The sequence below is a fragment of the Alnus glutinosa genome, chromosome 9 (assembly GCF_958979055.1).
Source record: "Alnus glutinosa chromosome 9, dhAlnGlut1.1, whole genome shotgun sequence".
In the NCBI taxonomy this organism is placed as follows: Eukaryota; Viridiplantae; Streptophyta; class Magnoliopsida; order Fagales; family Betulaceae; genus Alnus; species Alnus glutinosa.
In genome coordinates, this window is record NC_084894.1 from 8327110 (window position 1) to 8348967 (window position 21858).

The 21858-nt window shown below is 35.0% G+C and overlaps 1 protein-coding gene across 2 annotated transcripts; it reads right to left on the reverse strand.

The window, feature by feature from the left end:
* Nucleotides 1-2625: 2625 nt before the first annotated feature.
* On the reverse strand, nt 2626-12650 carry LOC133878174 (DNA repair protein RAD5A). Of its 2 annotated transcripts, XM_062316686.1 has the most exons (20): nt 11682-12648; nt 11449-11582; nt 11035-11170; nt 10778-10831; nt 10558-10704; nt 10316-10467; nt 10152-10236; nt 9785-10054; nt 9456-9602; nt 9203-9358; nt 7420-7487; nt 6620-6742; nt 6455-6554; nt 6051-6163; nt 5328-5606; nt 4984-5184; nt 4311-4404; nt 4126-4197; nt 3634-3732; nt 2626-3290 (listed from the first exon to the last, which is right to left on the reverse strand). In XM_062316686.1, the coding sequence occupies exons 1-20, from the start codon at nt 12255-12257 to the stop codon at nt 3168-3170; spliced, it is 3129 nt and encodes a 1042-aa protein (XP_062172670.1). In that variant the 5' UTR covers nt 12258-12648; the 3' UTR covers nt 2626-3167. The 2 variants fall into 2 exon arrangements, with proteins under 2 accessions (XP_062172670.1, XP_062172671.1); XM_062316687.1 differs by lacking the exons at nt 2626-3290; nt 3634-3732; nt 4126-4197; nt 4311-4404 and having other exon boundaries at nt 5058-5184; nt 5332-5606; nt 11682-12650.
* Between the last annotated feature and the right edge of the window lie 9208 nt (nt 12651-21858).

Consider the following 21858-nt stretch of genomic DNA (forward strand, 5'->3'; position numbering starts at 1 on the left):
CAATTTTGGTAACCAAAATTTAAAAATTTGCAATGTACCCCCCCAAAGTTTCAAAAAATTTCAATTCAAGCGTTCCATCTGGTTTGACCGTCAAACCAGACAGAATTTTCACCACTGTGTGTCACATGACTTTTTAGGCAAATTTGTCTATTTTACCCTCACTCCAAAACGACGTCATTTTATCCTTTAGGGGGTGAATTGAAAATTTTAAAAACTTTGTGGGGGCAAATTACAATTTTTTAAAAATATTAGTTTTTTTTTTATATAAATTATAAAAAAACAAAAAAAAAACAAAAAAAAAACAAAAAAAAAAAAACAAACAAACAAACAAACAAACCCTTTGTTGGACAGCCACCGCCACCCCCAGAAGTTGCCAGGGGTGGCACGTACCCACCCCCAAGTGCTGGGGAGGCCACCCCTAAAATCCTTTTAGAGGTGGCCAGGCCACCCCCAAAGGGGTGGCTGCCCAACCGATAGCCACCCCTTAGTATTTTCTTTCCTTTTTATATATATATATATATTTGTTTTATTTATTTATTTTTATTAAATTTTATATATTTTTTATTTTTAATGGACAAGTGTCGGCTTCCTATTGGGTGTCTCCAAAAGGGCAAAACGACGTCGTTTTGAAGTGGTCAAAATTTCATCTGGTTTGACGGTTAAACCAGACGAAATGCCTGAATTAAAATTTTTTAAAACTTTAAGGGGGTACATTGCAAATTTTTAAACTTTAGTAGCCAAATTGAAAATGGCTGACAACTTCGGGAGGAGGGGTGAATTGTATTTAACCCTATAATTAAGCATGTAACAAATATGCTGGCTAGGGAATATTTGATATATACTTGATCACCAATAGTTTAAGCTAACGGTTGAGTTCCTTCAACAATCCAATTGAGGAATATATAAATAGTACGTAATTTTATTAATCAGTAAAGGATGAGTACGTACGACCAAAACATGCACGTAACTATTATACGTACAATGATACTAGTTATGTATGCAGCGACGCAACTCGCACTATAAACTGTCGCTCCTTTTTTTCCAGCGCAACAATTTTGAAGCTCCGCAACAGAATTGATAAGACATTTTTTGCAATTAGAGCTAGAAAGGTCTCTACTACACTGAGCCGTTAATTGTAGTATCTCCGACGCTCCAAGCCTTAATTACCGTGCTCGTCGCATACATCTTTGGGATTACGTAAGTAATCTCAGCGAGTTTACTCATCAAATCGTTCATCTTTTGGCTAAACGAAATGGAATCGCTTGCATTTTGGGAGTCCATGAGAAAGTAAAGGAGTTGGGGGTCAACTTGGCCCAAAAAAATCCTCGTCAAAGTATTTCGACATGCAAATTAAAGGTCGTGCCATAAGACTGCAGCTTTACGATATGGCCAAAGTGTGGGAATTTTGTTTGTTGCGTTGGATAAACAGCTCGTGCAATCTGAGAGCAAGGCATCGCCGGCGCATATAGATCGCCTGTATGTTCTGCCTAGGCCATGACCTCTGGAACCCAATCCCAAACCCGTGGAAGGGGTTTCATAGGTAAGGTAATCCATCACATCATTGAGGCTTGTTTCATAATAGTCATTGCTAGTGAAATTTATAGCGCTTAAACAATCATAGTCAGAGACCACAAGAACATTTTGGATGAAGAGAACAAAGGCAACCAAAAAGAGAAAGGTGGTAAATTTTGAGAAAGGCATTGTTGAATATGTGGGTGATCATAAGTGTGACTATTCATACATTTATATAGATTGAGATGGTTTATTCTCCCTCCCCCACGCTTTTTAAATTAAACAAAGAACCTTGATTTAAACGATAACCTATGTAAACTTTTGACTAAATGTCTTTAGGCAAATACTGTTATTGGATTTTTTGTATGCTAAATCAAGCGGCTTTAACTAAAGTCATATTTGGCTTTCTAAGGGAACCAATAGTGGGGAAGAAATTGGCCTCAACCATGAATTAGTGACAATATATAATTAAAAAGTAATGTTATTTAGTAGACTGTTATATGACTATCATATTATTTAATATTTAATAATGTGGCAGTAAAAGTTTGTCATCCGATCAGTATTTGTAAAATAATAAATAAAAAATCAAAGGCTGATTTTTACTGCCACGTCATTACAGTTGTATGGCAGTCTACTGAATAGCATTAATCTTCATCAAATAATCACATTTTAGTGGATCAAATGAAATAACACTTCCATGTGGAGAACAAAAGAGAAGTGAAGATGAAAGACTACAATGAAATGGGTTTTTTTTTTTTTTTTGGGGTACATATGGACCAAGTAATACAATTAATTGGTAGTTTACAACTATGAAAAGACAACCTAATATCAATTGCAAAGTAGTATTGGAATTATGAAGAGACAATTGTTATCCAAAAGACTTACAATTTGAAAGTCATAGGATAAAATGATTCAATGAAGGAATCGTCACCGCTTCATGTCTCCTTTTTTTTTTTCCTCTTATTTTATACCCTCCTCCCTTAATATATCAAACAAACTAAAATGTTATTGAATGGAAAACAAAACAACCCACTTTAAATTACGTTAAAAGATGCTGCTACAGACACGTGTCCACTACAAGTTTTATGATCAAATGAATTGGAGAGGAGCCAATTAGTTAAAATGGAGGGACAAACTTGTCCAAACAAAATGTGAAATGACAAATTTACCCCTCCACTTAAACACTGGTATTACAGTAAACTACAACATGGTAATCCCTGACAAGTTAAAAATTACATTCCAATATATACTGTGCTGTATAAAAAGCTACCGTATACGTGGAGTTTTTTTACCGCCCAAAGTTAATTTTACTTTCTCTAACTTATAATTAAATCTGGAACGTTAGTTTTTAACCACGGCACATTACAGCACCTAAGCCAAATCTCATTATGTACACATGCAAATACCCAAATTAGCCCCCCATTGTTGAGTTACATGAGCATGCAAGATAATTGCATAGCCACAAACTCTAACCAGCCTCCGATTATCCTCTCCAAGAACTGAATTAAGTATATGTTGTAAATAGCCTCAAGTCAACTTCCTTCAAGTTCCAGTGCTGCGGTCATAAACACCTTGATCTCTAGAGCTCTTAGAGCTAAAGAGAATTCTCATAGAAAGATATCAAGTGAGGGAAGAGCTCTAATTTCTGGACTGGCCTAAGTAAACAGCATCTTCAATTCCTCAATTCGTGCAGTTCGAACTTCTTGATCGGTCAAAGCACCAGAAATCATCCGCTGCTTACGCGCTTGCACTGCTTCCATTCTTTCCTCAACAGTTCCCTGCCATCCAAGAGCATTTAAATGGAGGGGCAGAGTTAGATCAGACAAAGTCAGAGCAGGGAAAAATGACAAATTGGATTGTAGAGTCCAAAACAAAGTGGTCACGACATATCCATCTCCAAGCTTTTAAGCATGTAAAATTTGAAGCACGATGTCCTCCTACCCTTGCCTATAATTATGAACATGTCAAAGCAGAGGAAGGGGTCAATTGCAACTCTATTTCCAGTCAAAAGTTTCTGAAATACAATTAACTTCAACTCTCTACTGCCGGTGTAATTGTAAAAATGAAACAACAAAAAATACAATTTCCAGCCACATGGGCCGAGTCAAAAACAAAGGAGACCTTCACAATGAACCGTCTGATCGTCACTCTCTTTGTTTGTCCAATCCGATGAATGCGCATGACAGCTTGCTCCTCTACAGCTGGATTCCACCATGGATCCTACAAAAAAGTTACAACAAAATAGCTTAGCTTAGCTTACCTTTAGCTCAAACATATATATGTACATATGCAAGTGAACTGCATGATCTATCTCCTCTATCATTCAAAAAATGATAGATGCCTAATTACACAATTTCACAAGCACCGCCAGGTTTTTCAGAATAAAAAAGCTGGTCCTCCTAAGTAATTATCGGGCTAAATTTGCACCAAAGTCGTACATTATGAAGGTGCAGAATCCCCGGTGATCTTACATAATTCAGTAACAAATTGCTGGCACAACTACAAGCTACTGGTCATAAAATGAGATATACTAATGTCACTACTTTCTGCTATTTCATACAAGAGAGACCATTTCACAATTAAAAAGCAGGAAGTTTAATCTTCTATGATTACCAAGACAAAGGCATTGGAAGCTGCCGTTAGATTTATTCCAACTCCACCGGCCTTCAAAGACATCAGCAACACCTAAGCAACAAGAACGAAGCTTCAATAATCAAACCCAGATCATTTGTTAGACTACTAAACTCCACCCCCCCTGAACAAAAGAAGGTATATTAATGATTAAATCAGTCACAGACCAGGATGTTGCTATCTTCTGAAAACTGCTTTAATACTTTTTCCCGCTGCTGCAGACTTAGTGTTCCATCCAGACGAACAAAGGGAATGTTACTCCTGGACAAAATGGCAACTATCAAAATATTGACGATGTGTAACAAATTACAAAGAACTGATTCTGGTGGAAAAGCAAAATAATTTTTTGAATTAATGACGTCATATGATAAAGAATAGCAAGGCGAAGACACTCATCCAGGACATCACAGAAGAGAGCACAAAGGATAGAATACAAAGCATGTTGCTTTAGATTTAAAAAAGAAAAGGAAAAAAAAAAATAGAAGACAAAATAATAGTAAGATTGTAGCCTAAAAACACATCTTCATAACCCTATCAACTTGCATGGAAATTTAACAACTTATTGTATGCAAAAAACACACATGACAATTCATTACACCAAGACTGTAGCTTTCTAAATTCTAACAAATGGATAGCTAGATAATTCTTTTAGTGGTAAAACCAGTCCTTTCAAAGCCTGCAAGTACTCCATGTTAGTCTGCTATTGCAAAGAGTGTATACTAACTCATATTTCCGATCAGAGATATACTAAGAGTCTAATAGGTGAACCAGCATGGTGCTCAACTGCTCTCACACAACCAAATGAGTTACTTCAACTTCCATGCAGTTAGGAATTTCTACCGGGAAAGAGGAATCTGCAGGAGGTCAAGAAAGGCAGTCCACTGGCTGAAGACAATGCTCTTAGAGCCTGACATGCGAAGATTTTCAAGTTCATTCAAGAGAACAACAACTTTGGATGACTCCACCCAATTTTTCTCAACATCAATCTGGAAGCGACTCTCAGTTGGGGCAGTGATAAGATCTTGCTTACTGATGTTTTTCCTGTAAAGGGAATAATATTTTGAAATTGTATTGCTGGTAATTTCATAACAAAAGCTTCAAAGAGAAGAAAAACCACATCATTACTAGAAAAAAAAATAAAAGAAATCCAAAATCAAATCATTGTGACAACAACTTGCAGATACCTACAAACAGGACATAAACCAGAGGTAGGATTTCGCCAGCTTGCCAATAAGCATTCCCGGCATAAGCGGTGAGCACAAGGTGTCAATACTGCATCTTCGAATGCTTCAAGACATATCGGACACTCTCCTTTTTCCCCTTTACGCAGCTCTTCCACGACCTCTTGAATATAAGCTCGTGAAGGCTCATCTTTAGCTTCCCCTTCTTGGGCTTTGTGGCTGCCCTTGAGGAAACGTTTAGCTAGCTTATTCAAATCAGAAAATTCTTGTGTATCACCTCGACTGAAAAAATCAAGCCACACATAAGAAATCCTACTTATTGGGAAATTCTTTAAATAAAGGTATATAAACCTATATACAATTATAATCTACAGTACAATAGTTAACAATCAGAATGACCTTATACTTCTACATGTATTGGTCTCAGCTCTTGTATTTTTGGTCAAGCCCCTCTGTCTCTAAATTATAGTCCCACTTCATAATGCACAAGTTTTAAGGAAACTAGTAATAAATGAGTTCTACCTCAATATTTTAGCTTCTTTTTTTTTTTTTAGAAGTAATGTACTGTATTTCAAAAAGCACATAGGGGCACAACCCTAGTACACAAAAAGTATACAAAAGAACGCCTAAATAGAAAAAGAAAAAAGTACAAGAAAATCATTAAAACTAATCACTAAATTATACTGATCCATTAGCAGGGGGAGGGAAGGAAGGTAACTAACATACCTCATCACAAGAAATGGATGATCACAACATTGGCGAAGACGTAAAAGTAACTCCAATATGGAAGCATAATTATGAAGAACCCGCCCTTGCTCAACAAATTGATCAAATTTCACCTGAAGAGATTTCAACATCTACATATTACTCTTAGATTTTTCCCCTCTAGGCCATTGACATTTATTCAAAACACATCATAGAATATAACCTTAAATCACTAACAAAGTATATAAGCAATGAAACAAAAAAGTGCAAGTCCAAGTACACAAGTTCTACTCTTGAGAGCAGCCAACCGTGCAAAAACACTGAAGAATAGAACCATAGTCAAGCCAGCCCGCCCAAAGATCCCACTTAAGTGGGACATCGATCAGTAATGACCCTTTATAAGCAGTACCACGAATGAAAAATACCTTGGATCTTTTAAACAAGGCCTCATAGAAGTCTTTTTCACTTTCTGTGAGTTCACAATAGATAACCTGAATATCAGCTGGAGGAAGAACGAGAATTGGCCTGCAAACAAACAAAAATTTTAGAGCAACACATCCAAAAAGTGGATATACAATTATATTACTCACCTGCCTTCTCGATCAGTGCTAAATTTTGTTCTCCTCAACATGATCCGCTTTAAAATGGACTGAACCAACTTTAACCCTCTCTCATCACCCTCCTCAAATGGTTTTTGAATGAGTTTGTTCCACCTAGAATATAGAAGATCAACCAATCACGCAATGGTTATTCTACATCAACTCACTAAGAAAAGACAACAAGAAATTACAAAGAGTAGCTGCTTAAACATATAATACACACGCACTATAATATTTTTTTTGATAAGTTACACACACACTATAATATACCTGGAACAAGCACTTATAAAATTAAAAAATAAAAATAAAAATAATAATAATAAATTAAATTAAATAAATAACCCAGGAACATATTTCTGTATATGACTAGAAGTATCATAAACTATAAAACCAGTAAAAGGTGCAACTGTTAAGCAGAACTCAACCGAGGCCTCCTTTAATGTTTGCAAATTTTTCATTACAAAGCTTAGTTTCTATTTTATATCTCATAATCATGAAGAAGAAGAAAAAAAAGCACATTATAATAGTTTGGTATAGCCAAATATTGCCTTTGCATAAAAATAGTATTTGAATAAAAATAAGTAAAAAAAAAAAAAATCATAGGCATAATGGAACCACTTAAACTGAATATAGAACCTCAGGCACTGGTGCCTAAATCTCTAAACCGAAAATTCATCCCACATGGAGGCTTGGAACAGAAGTTATACAAAATTAAAAACGGTTATAACCAATTTTGGGAACCCTAAGATCACATATGTTCATTCAACACTAAAAATGGAGGCAAAACTTACCATGCCCAAGTTCCCCATGGTTCCACCTTCAAAAACCTAAGAAGACTGTAAATGTCCTCCAGATTGTTCTGTGATGGAAAAAGTTACATGTCAGAAAGCAAAACACAAAGTAAAACACCACCTCACAATAACAAAAGTTTACTATCTGCAAGATAAAAGCATCCAGCCAGCATAGGTATAGCTTCAAAAGACATGGAATTAATGTCCTCCAGAAAACAAATAATGGACTCACCAACAGGCTTTATATATAATGTCCTCTAGATTACTTATTATATATTAGAGAAGATTCTACTAAGTGGTAACTAAAATAAAAGGCTTAATAAAGTTAATAAACGTCCATGGCATACCTTCAGCAAATAAATTGCTTGCGCATGCAAGAGAAATATAAAATAGCATTGTTTTGCATTAGTTCCAGTTTTGCTTGTTTTGTTGGTTTTGGTGTTTTTGTTTCTTTTGTTCTGTTGGTTTTGCTGCTATTGAGATATAGCTAGCTTTGGTTGTATTGTTGTTTCTTTGTTCACTTTGGTGATTCGTTGTTGTTAATAATATTGCTTACTTATTCATCAAAAAAAAAAATATAAAATAGCATGACATCAGAAGTGAAAAATTTAGCAGTTAACATATAAATATGCAATAGGCCTCAAAGATCAAATACAAAATTAAGAAGAAATCCATTACTTTATCTAACATGGATATTATTCCGTTAGAGTAAGACGGGGTGATGATAGTTCATGTTACGAGTTCTTATGATTTATGTTCCCTTGATATGATGTTTATGGTTACGAAAGTCTGTTTACGATATATATATATATAGTTTTACGAAAGACAAGTTTACGAACAATAGTTTCACGAAAAGGACATTTACGACAAATGATAATTTTACAAAGTTGTGTTTATGAAAGTTATGTTTACGTGAGTTATGTTTATGAAAGGTGCGATTACAAAAGTACGATTTACACCGAAGTGCCTTTTAGTGTTTAAGTAAAACGATAACCATGTTAATAAAAAATAAAAAAATAACAAAACATTGTCTACATGTTTTAATGTCGGCTCATTTCATATGCATCTTACGAATTGATGTTTGCTTACTGAGTCGTGAATTCACTTTCCACTTGTAAAATAATATTTTACAGAAGATGCTGACTTAGGGAAAAGTAGCCAGACTAAAGCGTAGAAGCACTTCGTAAGGGTATTTTGTGGTGTGCAAATTTTTTGTCTAACTAAATATTGCAACTTGAACTAATCTACCAGTATAGTCGGAGGGTGTATATATATATATATTGTCACTTTTGGGTTGTGTATGCATTTGACTTGTAATTATGGTTTAGACTTGGTGTGTAATTTAAGTTGAAAACATGTGACTTTAAGATATGTAATTATATTTATGTCTTAGTGCTCTGGTGATGTCATGTAGAGGGACATAGTTCAAAAAAAAAATTATTGCAAATTCCGCTGCATTTTTTTTTATGACGAGGAACCCCTCCAAGGCAGGACTACTTCGTGTACCCACCCGCATCAGATAAACCTTGGACCCGTGCAAAGTGCCCCCTCCACACGGATCGGGTAATACTCCAGCTTCGCCGGCAGGCTAGCTCCAAGGAATTGTTTGCACCCAAGGTGATTTGAACCTTAGACCTATAGTAGGGCCCTAAGGTTAATATACATTGCATAATAATTAGGGGACGTTACAGAGAGAGAGGACACCCAACAAAAAGTAACATTCATTCACAACAAAGATGAAGAGCCCTTTTTAGTTTATGATAATTTCCATAAAACAATTGACCTGGATAGGGGTGCCAGTTAGACACCAGCGGCGATCGGCAACTAGAGCAGCAGCTGCTGAGGAAATTTGGCTTTTAGAGGATTTTATGGTATGTGCCTCATCAAGAACCACTCTAAACCATCGAACTGAGTAAAGTCCACCATTGTCTTCACCATTCTACAAATAAAACAGATAGGTAGAAAGATTCATTAGTTCATCTCGTGCAAAGAAATGCAGGACATGGCAGACACTAGACAGTTAGTGTTTAAATTACCTCTGCCGAAAATTCTGAGGCTAACACCCCATATGTGGTAATTACAACATCGCTTTGAGCCAGAGTTCTTACATCCTTTGGCCTACTTTGTCCATAATGAACATATAGGGACAGAGACCCAGGTCGCACATGAGTCTCGATCTCTGCCTGACAATTCACTAAACTGTTCAGAAGACTCTAAAACAGGAAATAATAATAATAATAATAATATTTATGACTGCATAATTGCATATGGAACTTTGATACTTGTGAAGTATCAACTTTCAACAAAGCACTTACGACAAGTATGCAGAACTACAAACAGTAAATAAGAATTGCAACACAAATACCTTCCACTGGCCTAGAAGAGTCATAGGACAGACAATCAAGTTTCCCCCATCCATAAGAGCACTCTTTTGCTTCATCAACTTATCAAATCCTGACAATTTTGTTTGCTTCTTTGAGTGATCAGTCCAGCCATCTATCATACTGCTCACTTCACTTCCTTCGCTTGAGGGCTGACTCATAGGCTGACTACCTGTTGATCCACCCCTTTTTGAATGCGCGAGGAGGGATATGGTCATTATGGTTTTCCCAAGCCCCATTGCATCAGCCAAAATCTTCAATTGCATCAAAAAGTCAATAAACTGAGGAGAGTATAACAATGATGGGTAGTAATTAAAATCATAATTAGATAGGAGCCATCTAAGGACATACTCCTCCTCTGGCCATTTGAAGCGAGCTTGGAAATTCTGTTGTAGCATCACCTGAAAATGCATTCAAATAGACAGCTAGCTCCCTCCTATAAACACACAAGCCCTCATGAATACCCAGTTTCAGGATAAGTAGAGGGGATTAAATAATGTTATAATCTAACTTACTTGTCAGCAAGACAATATGCCTCCCAACATGGATGAAGTGTTGTTGCCGCCTCGTTCATTCTTTGTCCCTTCTCCAGCTGAACCATCCAATGAAGAGCTTGCTTTTGGTATGGTCGAAGTTCACACTGAAGAGTTCCAGGGGGATCCATTTCCTGTAACACAGCGCATTCTGAATTACATCACCTTCTATGGGCATGAGCAAGCTCCACTAAAGTGCAATATCTTCTAAAAAATGATGCTACCTCTAACTCAGAGCTACTTCCAACACCAACAATGTTGTCAAGATCCACATCCGAAATGGAATCCTCATTTTCAACTTCATTTCCAATTTGAGAAGGATTCTTAGACTTGCTACCAGGTAACAATGAGGCCCCAAGACCAGAAATATTCTGTTAACACAAGATTACATCCTAAACTTCACCATGAACATAATTAGAAAAGAATGTATTAATGTTTCCATACCTCTGAATTTAAAGGGCGCTTCCTTGTGTATAAGTCATCAGGAGTGAATTCTGCCTAATCACAACCAATCAATGAATCATTTCAATTAAAGTGGGAAGGCTTAGCAAGACAAATTCTATGACAACAAAAAGATGCTAACTCCATCATATGTCTGAATTCACATTTCCAAATTCAGCAGCACAAGTTACTTCCATGATCAGATCAAACCAATAAACTTCTAAGAGAACGGAGAAACAATTCAAATGACAAATGATAACCTTCTTAAAAGGGGTCAGTCCAAGCAACCGGAACAAAGCTGGGAGAGGATGAACTACTGATTCCTCAGCGGCATTGCTGGCTGCCTTGAGTGAGGTCTGGTGATGCTTACGGAACATAGAACTATTGATATATACTCTGGAATGAAGACAACATGTAAATTCATCAACCACTGTACACACCAACCAGATAGCCCATTATAAAAGAAACACCCCAAAGGAGAATCATATGCAATTAATACACCCCGTACTATCGAATTTACAATGGCAAGCTAGTGTTGTGGTAAACTATACGATGCATCCTTTGAAAGTCATTTTTTATATGAAGAGCAACTTATGAATCAATGACTGAGTATATCAATTCAACGAAACCAAAAGCAACTTAAGAATTACAACAAAGTTAAGTCTCGACATTACCTTATCGACAAAAGAATGGTGTCCATAATGCCCAAAACATCAGGAGCAGACTTACAACAACCTTCAACCTTCACCTTCTTATCTCTCACAAGCGGCAAAAGACACCGTGCCCATTCGTTAGGTATTCGACCAATCTGCCACAATACCAATCAACTCAAACACAATAAACCAAGATTCACATTAATCAGTCATCTAAGCCATTCTTCTCAAATCACCATTTTTTTGCAAATTACCTCTCCGGATTCTTTAGTACAGAACCTCACAATCTCCGAGCAAGCCGCAGCGGGCTGTCGTCCTCTCGCTAAAACCTTCCCCAACGAAGGCGAGCTAGAACTACTCCTCAGTGGAAACGTGAACACCACTTCATCACCAGGCTTTACTCTCCTCCCTTTACATGTCGACAGCCCCGAAACTTCACCGCAGCCAACGAACCACCACTCGCTCCCGACCGAGCTCTCTCGCCGACTCACATCCTCGACAAAACCCTCACCTGAGTCACAAGCGCAATCATTAGCATTTGCGTCGTCGCCTAAAGAACGAAAAATCTGGTTCTCTCCGCCATTTCGCTTCGAACTCGTGACGGCGGTGCTGGGCTCGGGAGCCGAGTTGCGGCGAGGAGCTTTGGGGGCTCTGGAAACGGCCGGTAATTCTTTGGATTTGAAGTTTGGCATGTCGAAGATTATGTTGATCGCGGCGGTGGCGTCGTTTTTGGCCATGTGTAGGGCTCTGATTATGTCCATGTCGGAGTACTCCGAGCCGACGACGGATCGGACGGTGGACAACAACTCGTTTGTGACCTTATTCCCCATCTGATACTTGCGAACAAAACCCTAAATGTGAACCCCCCACTAAACCTAATTCCACGCGTAGAGTTTTGGGATTCGAAGTTTTGGAGGGACTGTGACACCCTGGTTCACCCGTTCCCTCGCCCTGCGGCTAAAATGCGCAGCGGTGCAAGATAGCGCGGGTTTGCAGGGCGGGTCTGGAAATGGCGGGGGCTGTGTATGAAAAGTTGGATAGGAGGCGTGTGACACGCACGTGACGCTTTCTTTTTCCCGCCATCTCTAGGTATGCGTGCCTGGCTGTTTGCCTGGGGAACGTGGCATGGTGATAATCGTGGAAATTGGAGATTCCTCTTCCAGACCTGAAATCCCTCTTTTTGCATTGATTAAATGGAATAACTCATATTATCATTGAAGAGATGGATCACTTGTTTTCTCAAAATAATGTCATATGTTAAGAATTTGTACATATATTCAGTATGTTGTATATAATTTAAGTCGCTGAATATTTTGTTTGTAATGCTTTCAAGCCTAAGGACGATTCCTTCTTGTTGAATATTGGGGTTGCTTTAGACTCGTTTGGTCTTGCAATTTTGTAGGTCAAAATTGTATTTTTAAATAAAATTACAGAAAATATTTCTTTTAATAATGCATTTGAAAACAAAATTGACAGTTTAAAAATTGTGAAAAAATTCATATTTTCAAATCATTTTTAAAAATTTAAAGACTCACAATTTTCAATGCCGATATTTTAAAACCGTTAAACCAAACGGACCCTTAGAGCATAATGCCAACATTCAAACAATATATACTTCCTCTCCTCCTCTGTGTTTTGCATGGATCCGGAGTTTGCATGACAAGGTCAGGGTTAAGTACTCGAAGTGGTACTGTCTTGAAGAGTTTTTCCATCATAAAAAATTAAAAAATTAAAAATTAAAAAAAATAAAAATAAAAAAGAGCGATGTACTTTTCTTAATTGCTTAGAGTGTTAGGATTCGTTTGGGTTTTCAATTTCAAAAAGTTCAATTTAAAAATAACGATTTTAAAATGTGCAATTTGAAAAAGTAACTTTTAAAAACGCAATTACATATTTGGCACAATCACATGTTAGCTTTTAGAAATTTTTAAAAAAGCAACCCCTTACTTGCGATTTGAAAATGCAAATTTGATGCGTTTTTAAATCGCAATTTTTTAAATACATAATTTTCAAACGATTCATTTTATACGATTTGGTTTAAAATTCTACTTTTTGTCTATGAAATTGCAATTTCAAACACGCCCTTAATATGTTAATATCCAAATAAGAAGTTTCAATTGAATGACATAAACCCTTCCATGATGACAATATCACCAAACTCTAATAATCAAATCTTTATGGATTAATTATTCTTTATGAATGAAGTTCTCACCAAATCTACTCATTGGTCAAACTTTCTGCAATAAAAGATATTAGGGGTAATTATCTTTTCCCCTATCAACTACCAGCCATTGTCAATATGCCCCCATGAACTGACACCTCGACCAAAAGAGAGCATCTAACTACCAACTTTACATACTTTGCCCCCCTCCGTCAGGGAATCCCGTTAATTTGGATGGAATATTCCATTTTTGGGCGTTAATTTTGGTTTAAAGACCAAAATGCCCTCCAACAGTAATTAATAAACAAATATTAAAATTAATATGTTTAAAAAAGTTGAGGGCATTTATATCATTTTTGAATTTGAGTTAGGGTATTTAAGTCTTTTTACGAATTAAACTGACGGAATGGGGCAAAGTATGTAAAGTTGGTAGTTGGATGCTCTCTTTTGGTCGAAGTGTCAGTTCATGGGGCCATGTTGACAATGGCTGGTAGTTGATGAGGGAAAAAGGTAATTACCCCAAGATATTATCATACTATTAATATATAATAAGCATAAAATAAACAATGTGACATAACAACCATCAAAATATGTTTCAAAATGTGCACAAATAGTACATCAACTAGAAGTAAATCTTAACATACCCATATGATCTATATGATCTTCATACAATCCTCGGGATAAAGCCTTAGTTAAAGGGTCTGCAACCATAAGCACAGTATTGATATTCTCAACTGAAACCCTTATATTCATCACATTTCTCTTTTACGACAAAATATTTTACTTCCATGTACTTATTTCCATTAGATACATTGCCTTTATTTATTGAGGAAACTGTTGCTGCATTATCACAGAACATTTGTATGGGTCTCGAAATAGAATCCACAACTTTTAGTCTCATAATTAAGTTTCTCAACCAAACTGCCTGAGTAACAGCCTTATAGCATGCCACCACTAATTTAGCCTCCATAGTAGAAGCAGCTGTCAACTTTTGTTTCGTACTTTTCCAATAGATTGCACCACCAGCAAGTAGAAAGATATAACCTGACGTTGACTTTCTACTATATGGACATTCGACAAAATTAGAATTTGTATATCCAACTATTTATGAAATGTCAAATTTATTGTATGTAAGCATGTAATCTTGAGTTCCTTGAAGGTACCTAAGCATCTTTTTCGCAGCTCTCCAATGATCCAAATCGAGGTCACTCTGAAATCTCCCCAATACTCCAACTACATATGTTATATCTAGTCTGGTACAAACTCGAGCATACATCAAAGTCCCAACCAATGAAGCATAAGAATATGCTTTCATTTGTTTCCTTTCAAGCTCATTTTTCGGAGATTGGCATTGACTCAACTTATCACCCTTAGCAATGGGCGCAAGGCTAGGTTTGGAGCTTTCCATACCATATATTTTCAGCATTTTTTTAATGTTGACCCTTTGAGATAACCTTTAGATCTATCCCTGTAAACCTCTATGCCAATGACATACAAGGCTTCACCCATATCCTTCATGTAGAAATGATTGGAAATATATTTTCCTCTTCGTAAGAGAATAGTTATTCCCATTAGAATAAATATTCAAAGGAATAAACCCCTACCAAACAAATGAATGACTATTCTATAGGAATAGTCATTTCATTCCATGGTCTATTCCGCAAACCATACGAGGCCTTAGTCTCTTATTTGTAGCAAGCAAGATATCATCTGCATATAAGACCAAAAAAATGAATCAACTCCCACTAACTTTAAGGTATATATATATAACAATCAACAACATTTTTTACGAAACCGTATAAAGAAATTACATTGTTGAATTTAAGATACTATTAGCGGGAGGATTGCTTAAGTCCATTTATAGACTTATTCAGCTTGCAAACTAGATGACTATATCCTTTTGAAACAAAACCTTTCGGTTGTTTCATATATACTACCTCCTTTAAATTACCATTAAGAAAGGTTGTTCTCACATCCATTTGGTAAAGCTCGAAGTCAAAATGCGCCACCAAAACCATAATTATTCTCAAAGAGTCCTTATTGAATACAGGAGATAATGTATCGTTGTAATCAATGCCTTCTTTTTTAGTGAACTCTTTTGACAACAAGTCTGACCTTATGTCGTTCTACCTTACCCTTGGAGTATCTCTTAGTCTTAAATACCCATTTACAACTAACTATTGTAGCCCCATAAGGTAGTTTGACTAAATTCCAAACATTGTTTTTATCCATTGAGTTAATCTCATCCTTCATAGCATCATACTATTTTGAGGAATTCAAACTATTAATGGCTTGTGAGAAAGTGATTGGATCATCACACTCTCCAGTGTCATAATCAGATTATTGAAGGTACACTATATAATCTGATGAAATTTATGGTTTCGTGATCCTTGATGACTTCGTTAATGTTGCTTCTTATTCCACTACGAGTGGAAGTTGAGCAACATTCTTAGTGATAACTGGCTCAATTATAAATGGTAAATTTATAGTAGACTCATTCTCAATCAAATCATTATAAATGGGGAAATGTCTTTTACACAACTACACAACCCCTTTCACATGGGGTGAAGCCCACTCCATGTGAGGGGGTTGTGTAGCTGTTGTGTAAAAATGTTGTGTTTGTAGCATTACTCTTATAAATGATAGGTGGATGAATCTTTGGCCACTTATCTGAACCATACATAAGAAGAAAACCCATAAAAAACGAGATTCAACAGAATAAATGAGAACATTTGCTAATTATAAATTTGCCTTAGATGTTTTAATTATCAAATTGACGGTCTAAAATATGCAACCATCAAGTATTGTACCAATTTACTAGGACTAGCCCCAAAGTAAATTAAACCCTAGTAGGGGGAATAGTGATCGTTGCCTATTTACATTCTTATTAATTTTTAAAATTTGTATGTATTAGCCGGAAATGCCATTAGAAGTGAGAACTTATCCCGCCATTTTGCTCTAATTTGTCTCTCATAGCCTATGAACCTACATGGTGAAATATAAAGCGTGGCACCCAACTTCAACTACGACACTCAAAAATTTCTTAGGTCAGGTTGAATTTTTGAGTCGACTCATTGTTCTCTAAGTCAACCCTACTTGTGTGTTTATTTATTTCCCGTCATGCACTTTTCTTTTCTTTTTTATTTCTTTTTTCTAAGCTTTGTCATGCACATTCACGATTCATTCATTTTTATGCGGTGGGCTTCAATTGACACTGAGAAAGCGAATCCTTTTTGCTTTTGTGAAGTTGATTTGACTTTTTTCATGGATTCAGCAAAGTCAAAAGTTACGCCCCCAATCGTGTGCTTCATGATATTGATATGTTTTAATTTGGTTCGTTCATTTTACTAATACAATACTCGATCTATTGCACATATTTCAATCCATCATCTAGTGTCCACAAGTCATACCATTAGCAACAATGGAGTAAGAAATTAGCCATGCTTTAAGGAAAAAAAAAAAGACCAATCACATTTCTTTGAAATCATTATATACTTCTCTCATGTGTAGTGTATAAAAACTGCAAATATTATTCATTTAAATGCTTTTTTATCTTACACGCAATTTAAAATTGTTGAAGCAATATTTTTTTACAACCAAATCGGTGACGAAGCTCCTGCAAAATGAGAGAAAAGTCACTATAAATTGTTGGTCCCAAGAGACTGGAGGAGCCTTTGATACCTACGTCAATAAGATATTTTAAGAGAGAAAGTTATTATATTAAAACTTTAATTTGACTAATGTTTTTAGATATTTCACAAATATGATTAACGTACGAGCTCCTAAATATAATATATATATATATATATATATATATATTATTTTAACAAGTGATTTATCATAAATTACGTCAAGATTAGGCTTTGATTCAACTTGGGAATTTCTCGTCCACAACTTGTTCAATAACTTGTTCAAGAGGCTATTTAATTCAAATTTTATTAAGTGATAAGTCTTAGACGTGTCTTGGGCCTATTGAGCCAAGTTGGCTAAGTGTAGTATACTAATTTAAGCTCATTAAGTGAGTTAAGGGCCTTAGATGATTAACCTAGTTAGGAGAAAGTTCAAATGGGTCATTCTGACCCAAGTTCCCATAAAAATATTTTTGAGATTTTTGAAAAGAAAAAACAAAATCATTTTCTAAGTGAAATTTCAAGACTAACCTTACTTTAATTACTTTATTACAAATTTAATAAAAATTAAGTTATACTATAATAAAATAAATTATAAGAAAAGTGAAACCATAGTTTTCAAACCAAAGGTCAAAAAAAAAAAAAAACTTGGGTTAAGCCCTTAACTTATTTAAAAAATAAAATTTATATAAGAAATGGGTGAAAAGGTCAAAGTAAGTTGGGATTGGCTTCTAATTAGGGTTTATGTGCTTAGCATTAGACTAACATAGTTGAACCTTATTTTTTATGTTTTAGGCCGTGATGATCACCTACTTTCTTAAGTGTATCATTGTGACGTCTCATATCGCATGTGAATGAGGATGTGCTTATATGTATATTCGTACCCTTCTTGATACAACGCGTTTTAAAGTCATGATGGCCATGAACCTATCAAAACTCCGCAGTTAAGCATGCTTTTGTGAGAATAGTACCAGGATGGGTGATTTACTAGGAAGTCTAATTCAGATGAGTCAAAAGCGGATAATATTATGTCGTTGGGGTGGGTCGTTACAAGCATTGATGTAAGTAGTATTCTTCATCCCTTCTAAATGGAGTTTTGAATTATCTAAATACTATTTTTTGATTATGCATTTATGAATAAATTACATTAAATGCTTAATTTATGCACAACTTATTGTTTTGTAATTAAGTACATATTAATCCCTACCTATTTGAAGTGCTTTGAATTCCGAATGTTTATATTGACATGATTTACTTAAAAAATGTCTTCGATTTTGATATTTAGTTTATCATGCCTATTTCATACATTTTCTCAAATTCAAATCTCTATCCTACATTTGTTGTATATTATCAAATTCTTTTAAAGTGTTCTAAATGTTTGAAATGATAAAATATTTTTCAATTGAGTTTGTCACTCACACATGCTCATTATAAATGAATAAAGTTTTATGTAAGAAAATGGTACAGCTCTACATATGCTAAGTTATATAATTATTGAAAGTTTAAGGAAATAAAAAATTAGCATGTGTGTGGTGGAACCATTTTTTTTTTTTAAAAAAAAAAAAAATTAAAAATTAAGATGTTTGACCTAAGAAGTAAGAATTAAAGAAGCATGGTATCAGGCTTTGATGTAGTGCACCATATAGAAGTTACGCTTACGCGAAAGCATGGTCATCACTAAGTTTGTCATGTTGTATGCAAGTACAAGTTAATCAATTGGTCAGGAAGCATCCACAATCACTAGTGTTGCTAAATCCTCAAAAGTTGGATTGTATAACTCCATGCATACATGGTGTAATAATATGTGACGCTTTGAGTAATATGTGAAAAGATAAACTTTTATTCATTAGAGAATTGTGATTTATGGCAAGTTTGATCAAAGCAATTGATTTATAAACTCTTTTTTCATGACATGTGTTTTATTAAGAAAGATTAAAATAAAGTGTTTTTAGTTCATCGAGAAAATTTATGTTATATATCATATGTTATCTGAGTTCTTAACTTTTTGCTTAAAATATTTTTGAGCCAACAATTTTTATTCAGTTTGGAATGTTCCATTGAGCCTTTTACTCGCTATTTGTTTTCCCCTTTACCAGGAACTAAGGCGATCAAGATTGGAGGTCATAATGTTTATGATCTTTTTGCATTCACATATTTATTTATAAGTAATGTTTATTGCACAATTTTTATACAATTCTAACAACTTTTTTTAAGATCAACCATTAGATATTTAGGCCCCACATGTAGGAAAATAGATCCAGTGGTTAATCATAAAAAAGAAGTTATTAGAGTTGTACAAAAGTTAAACGAAAGTTGTACAACAATCATTTCTCGTTATTTATTATGCCATGTTATGACTTTCACAAGTGTCTTAGGGCACCTATGGAAAATCACTGTGACTATTTTAATTATGTTAAGAAAATATTAATGTACTTTGACATTATGCTTCCATAAAATAATTTGTCATGACATGCATGATAGTGATTTATAAGTGTTATGAATTCATAAATCCTAATAGGTAACCTATGCACCTCTGAGACTCTAGGATTAACAAATCAGGCCATTTTAAGCTTGGGCTGCTACAAAATTTCCTTGATATATTGATAAAGTAGTATTTGTTGTTTCTATTATTGGAAGTAGGTTCGAAATTCGAATGCACTTTAGTTAATATTATGTTTTATTTGAAGCCAACAATTTTATATAATGGCAATATCCTACCTTCCAATATGAGGTTTGCTAATGCTAGTGAAAAAGTTTTGTGATAGTAAAAGAAAACTAGATGTTGTTAACTTTAGGAAAATTATATTATGAACCCTTTGCTAATCTCTTGCCCTTTTTCACATTGAGACCTCAATTTTAAATTTAATAAAAATTAGACTCGTGCTTCGGGTATTTGGAAATTGAGACCTCCATTATTTTTTATTTTTCGTTAAATAAATAAAAAAAATATTATAATACAAATATGCCTCACAAATCAAATTTTATAGTTCAAACTTAAGATTCGGGGGCCATGGCAAGGCAGTGTCTAGTTTTTTTTTTGTTTGCCATTCTCTCTCTCTCTCTCTCTCTCTCTCTCTCTCTCTCTCTCTCTCTCTCTCTCTCTCTCTCGATTTTAAGGGCATAATTTTATTTTCATATCATTTATATTATATATTTTACAAAAAAAAATACTAACAAATGTTTTGATTTACAAAAGTTTGAAGCACAAGTCTCGATTTCATTGTATTCTAAATTATAGTCTTAATGTCAAAAAACACGAAAGCACTATGGGGTTGTGACATAATTTTCCTTAATTTTATAAAATATTTTAAAAGGAATAAAATGTTAATAATATATATAACTATAGAAGTGGTTGTCTTAACAAATATCTCAGTTATTTATATTTAAGTCCTGTTTGTTTCGGCATAAAATGTTTTCAGCTATAAACATGTTTTAGAAAAAAGCTGGCTATTTTACGCTATTTGTTTGCAACTCTGAAAAAAATGGTACAAAAAATATTTTAAGGTGTTTGGTTTGTACAAAAAACAAACTAATATTTCTTATATTTTTAGATAAACATTTGACATATAATAACAATTTTTCATTCACAATATAAACTATTAAATAAAAAAGTAGAAAAGTATAATAAAAATACATATATTAGTTGATTTCCATCTTTATCCTCTGCACCTATCCCATCGGACCAATTGCAATCGTCCACCATTCCATTATCGGACAAGGCTTCATCAATGTTGATGGTGGTGATGATAAAAGACCTGATAGGATAGGGGCGGGGTCTTGGAGAGCATGACGATAGAGCGCAAGTGGACAGGCTATAATTTACTAAGAGCCAAGGCTAGGGCTCTCTAAAGCAAGTATTTCGAGGTGGACGATTATGAATGCCATCTCCTTGTGTACCCCAAAGGCAACTCGCGGTCTCTGCCCAATTACATCTCTGTTTACCTTCAAATCATGGTCCCTTGCAGCACATCATCGTTCAAATGGGACTATTTCGCCATCATCAACCTTCTTAAACGATTCCAAGACCATTCACCACAGCTATTTGCACATGCATGAACTTGAGAGAGAGAGAGAGAGTGAGAGAGAGAGAGAATGAAAGTGCGATGAGGGAGATATAGTGCAAGAATCAGAGGTGTGCGGTGAGAAAGAGGGATGCGGAAAATGGTTTACGATAATGAAAAGTGTAGACCATTTTACGTCTAATTTAGTTTATTTTTCGTGGTCAATTGAAAATGTTTTCAGCTTGAGCAAATTTTTAGCTGCCCCAAACACCCGAAAATGAGGAAAACATTTTTTGGAAACAATTTTACGCTAAAACAAACTAGGCCTTAATTAGATGCATTTTTCCATACAAATTCAATGTTACTTTAAACTCCTTATGATATAAAAATGTTTTGAGAGCTCCATGTGGTATGGAAAAATAACAAATAATTTTTTACTATAAACTCCCGTCCAAAATGTTGATGAATTTCGTTAGTGTGTCACGTCATATCTAATTATATAACGACATGTGTCACTCATAATAATAAAAAAAAAACTAAAAATTTCAAACCGAGATCGTCTAATGTATTCAAGATCAAAACTCTTAAAGAGGAAACCATAGTCATTTGCGGTTTGAGTGAACATGAATTCCTATTTTTC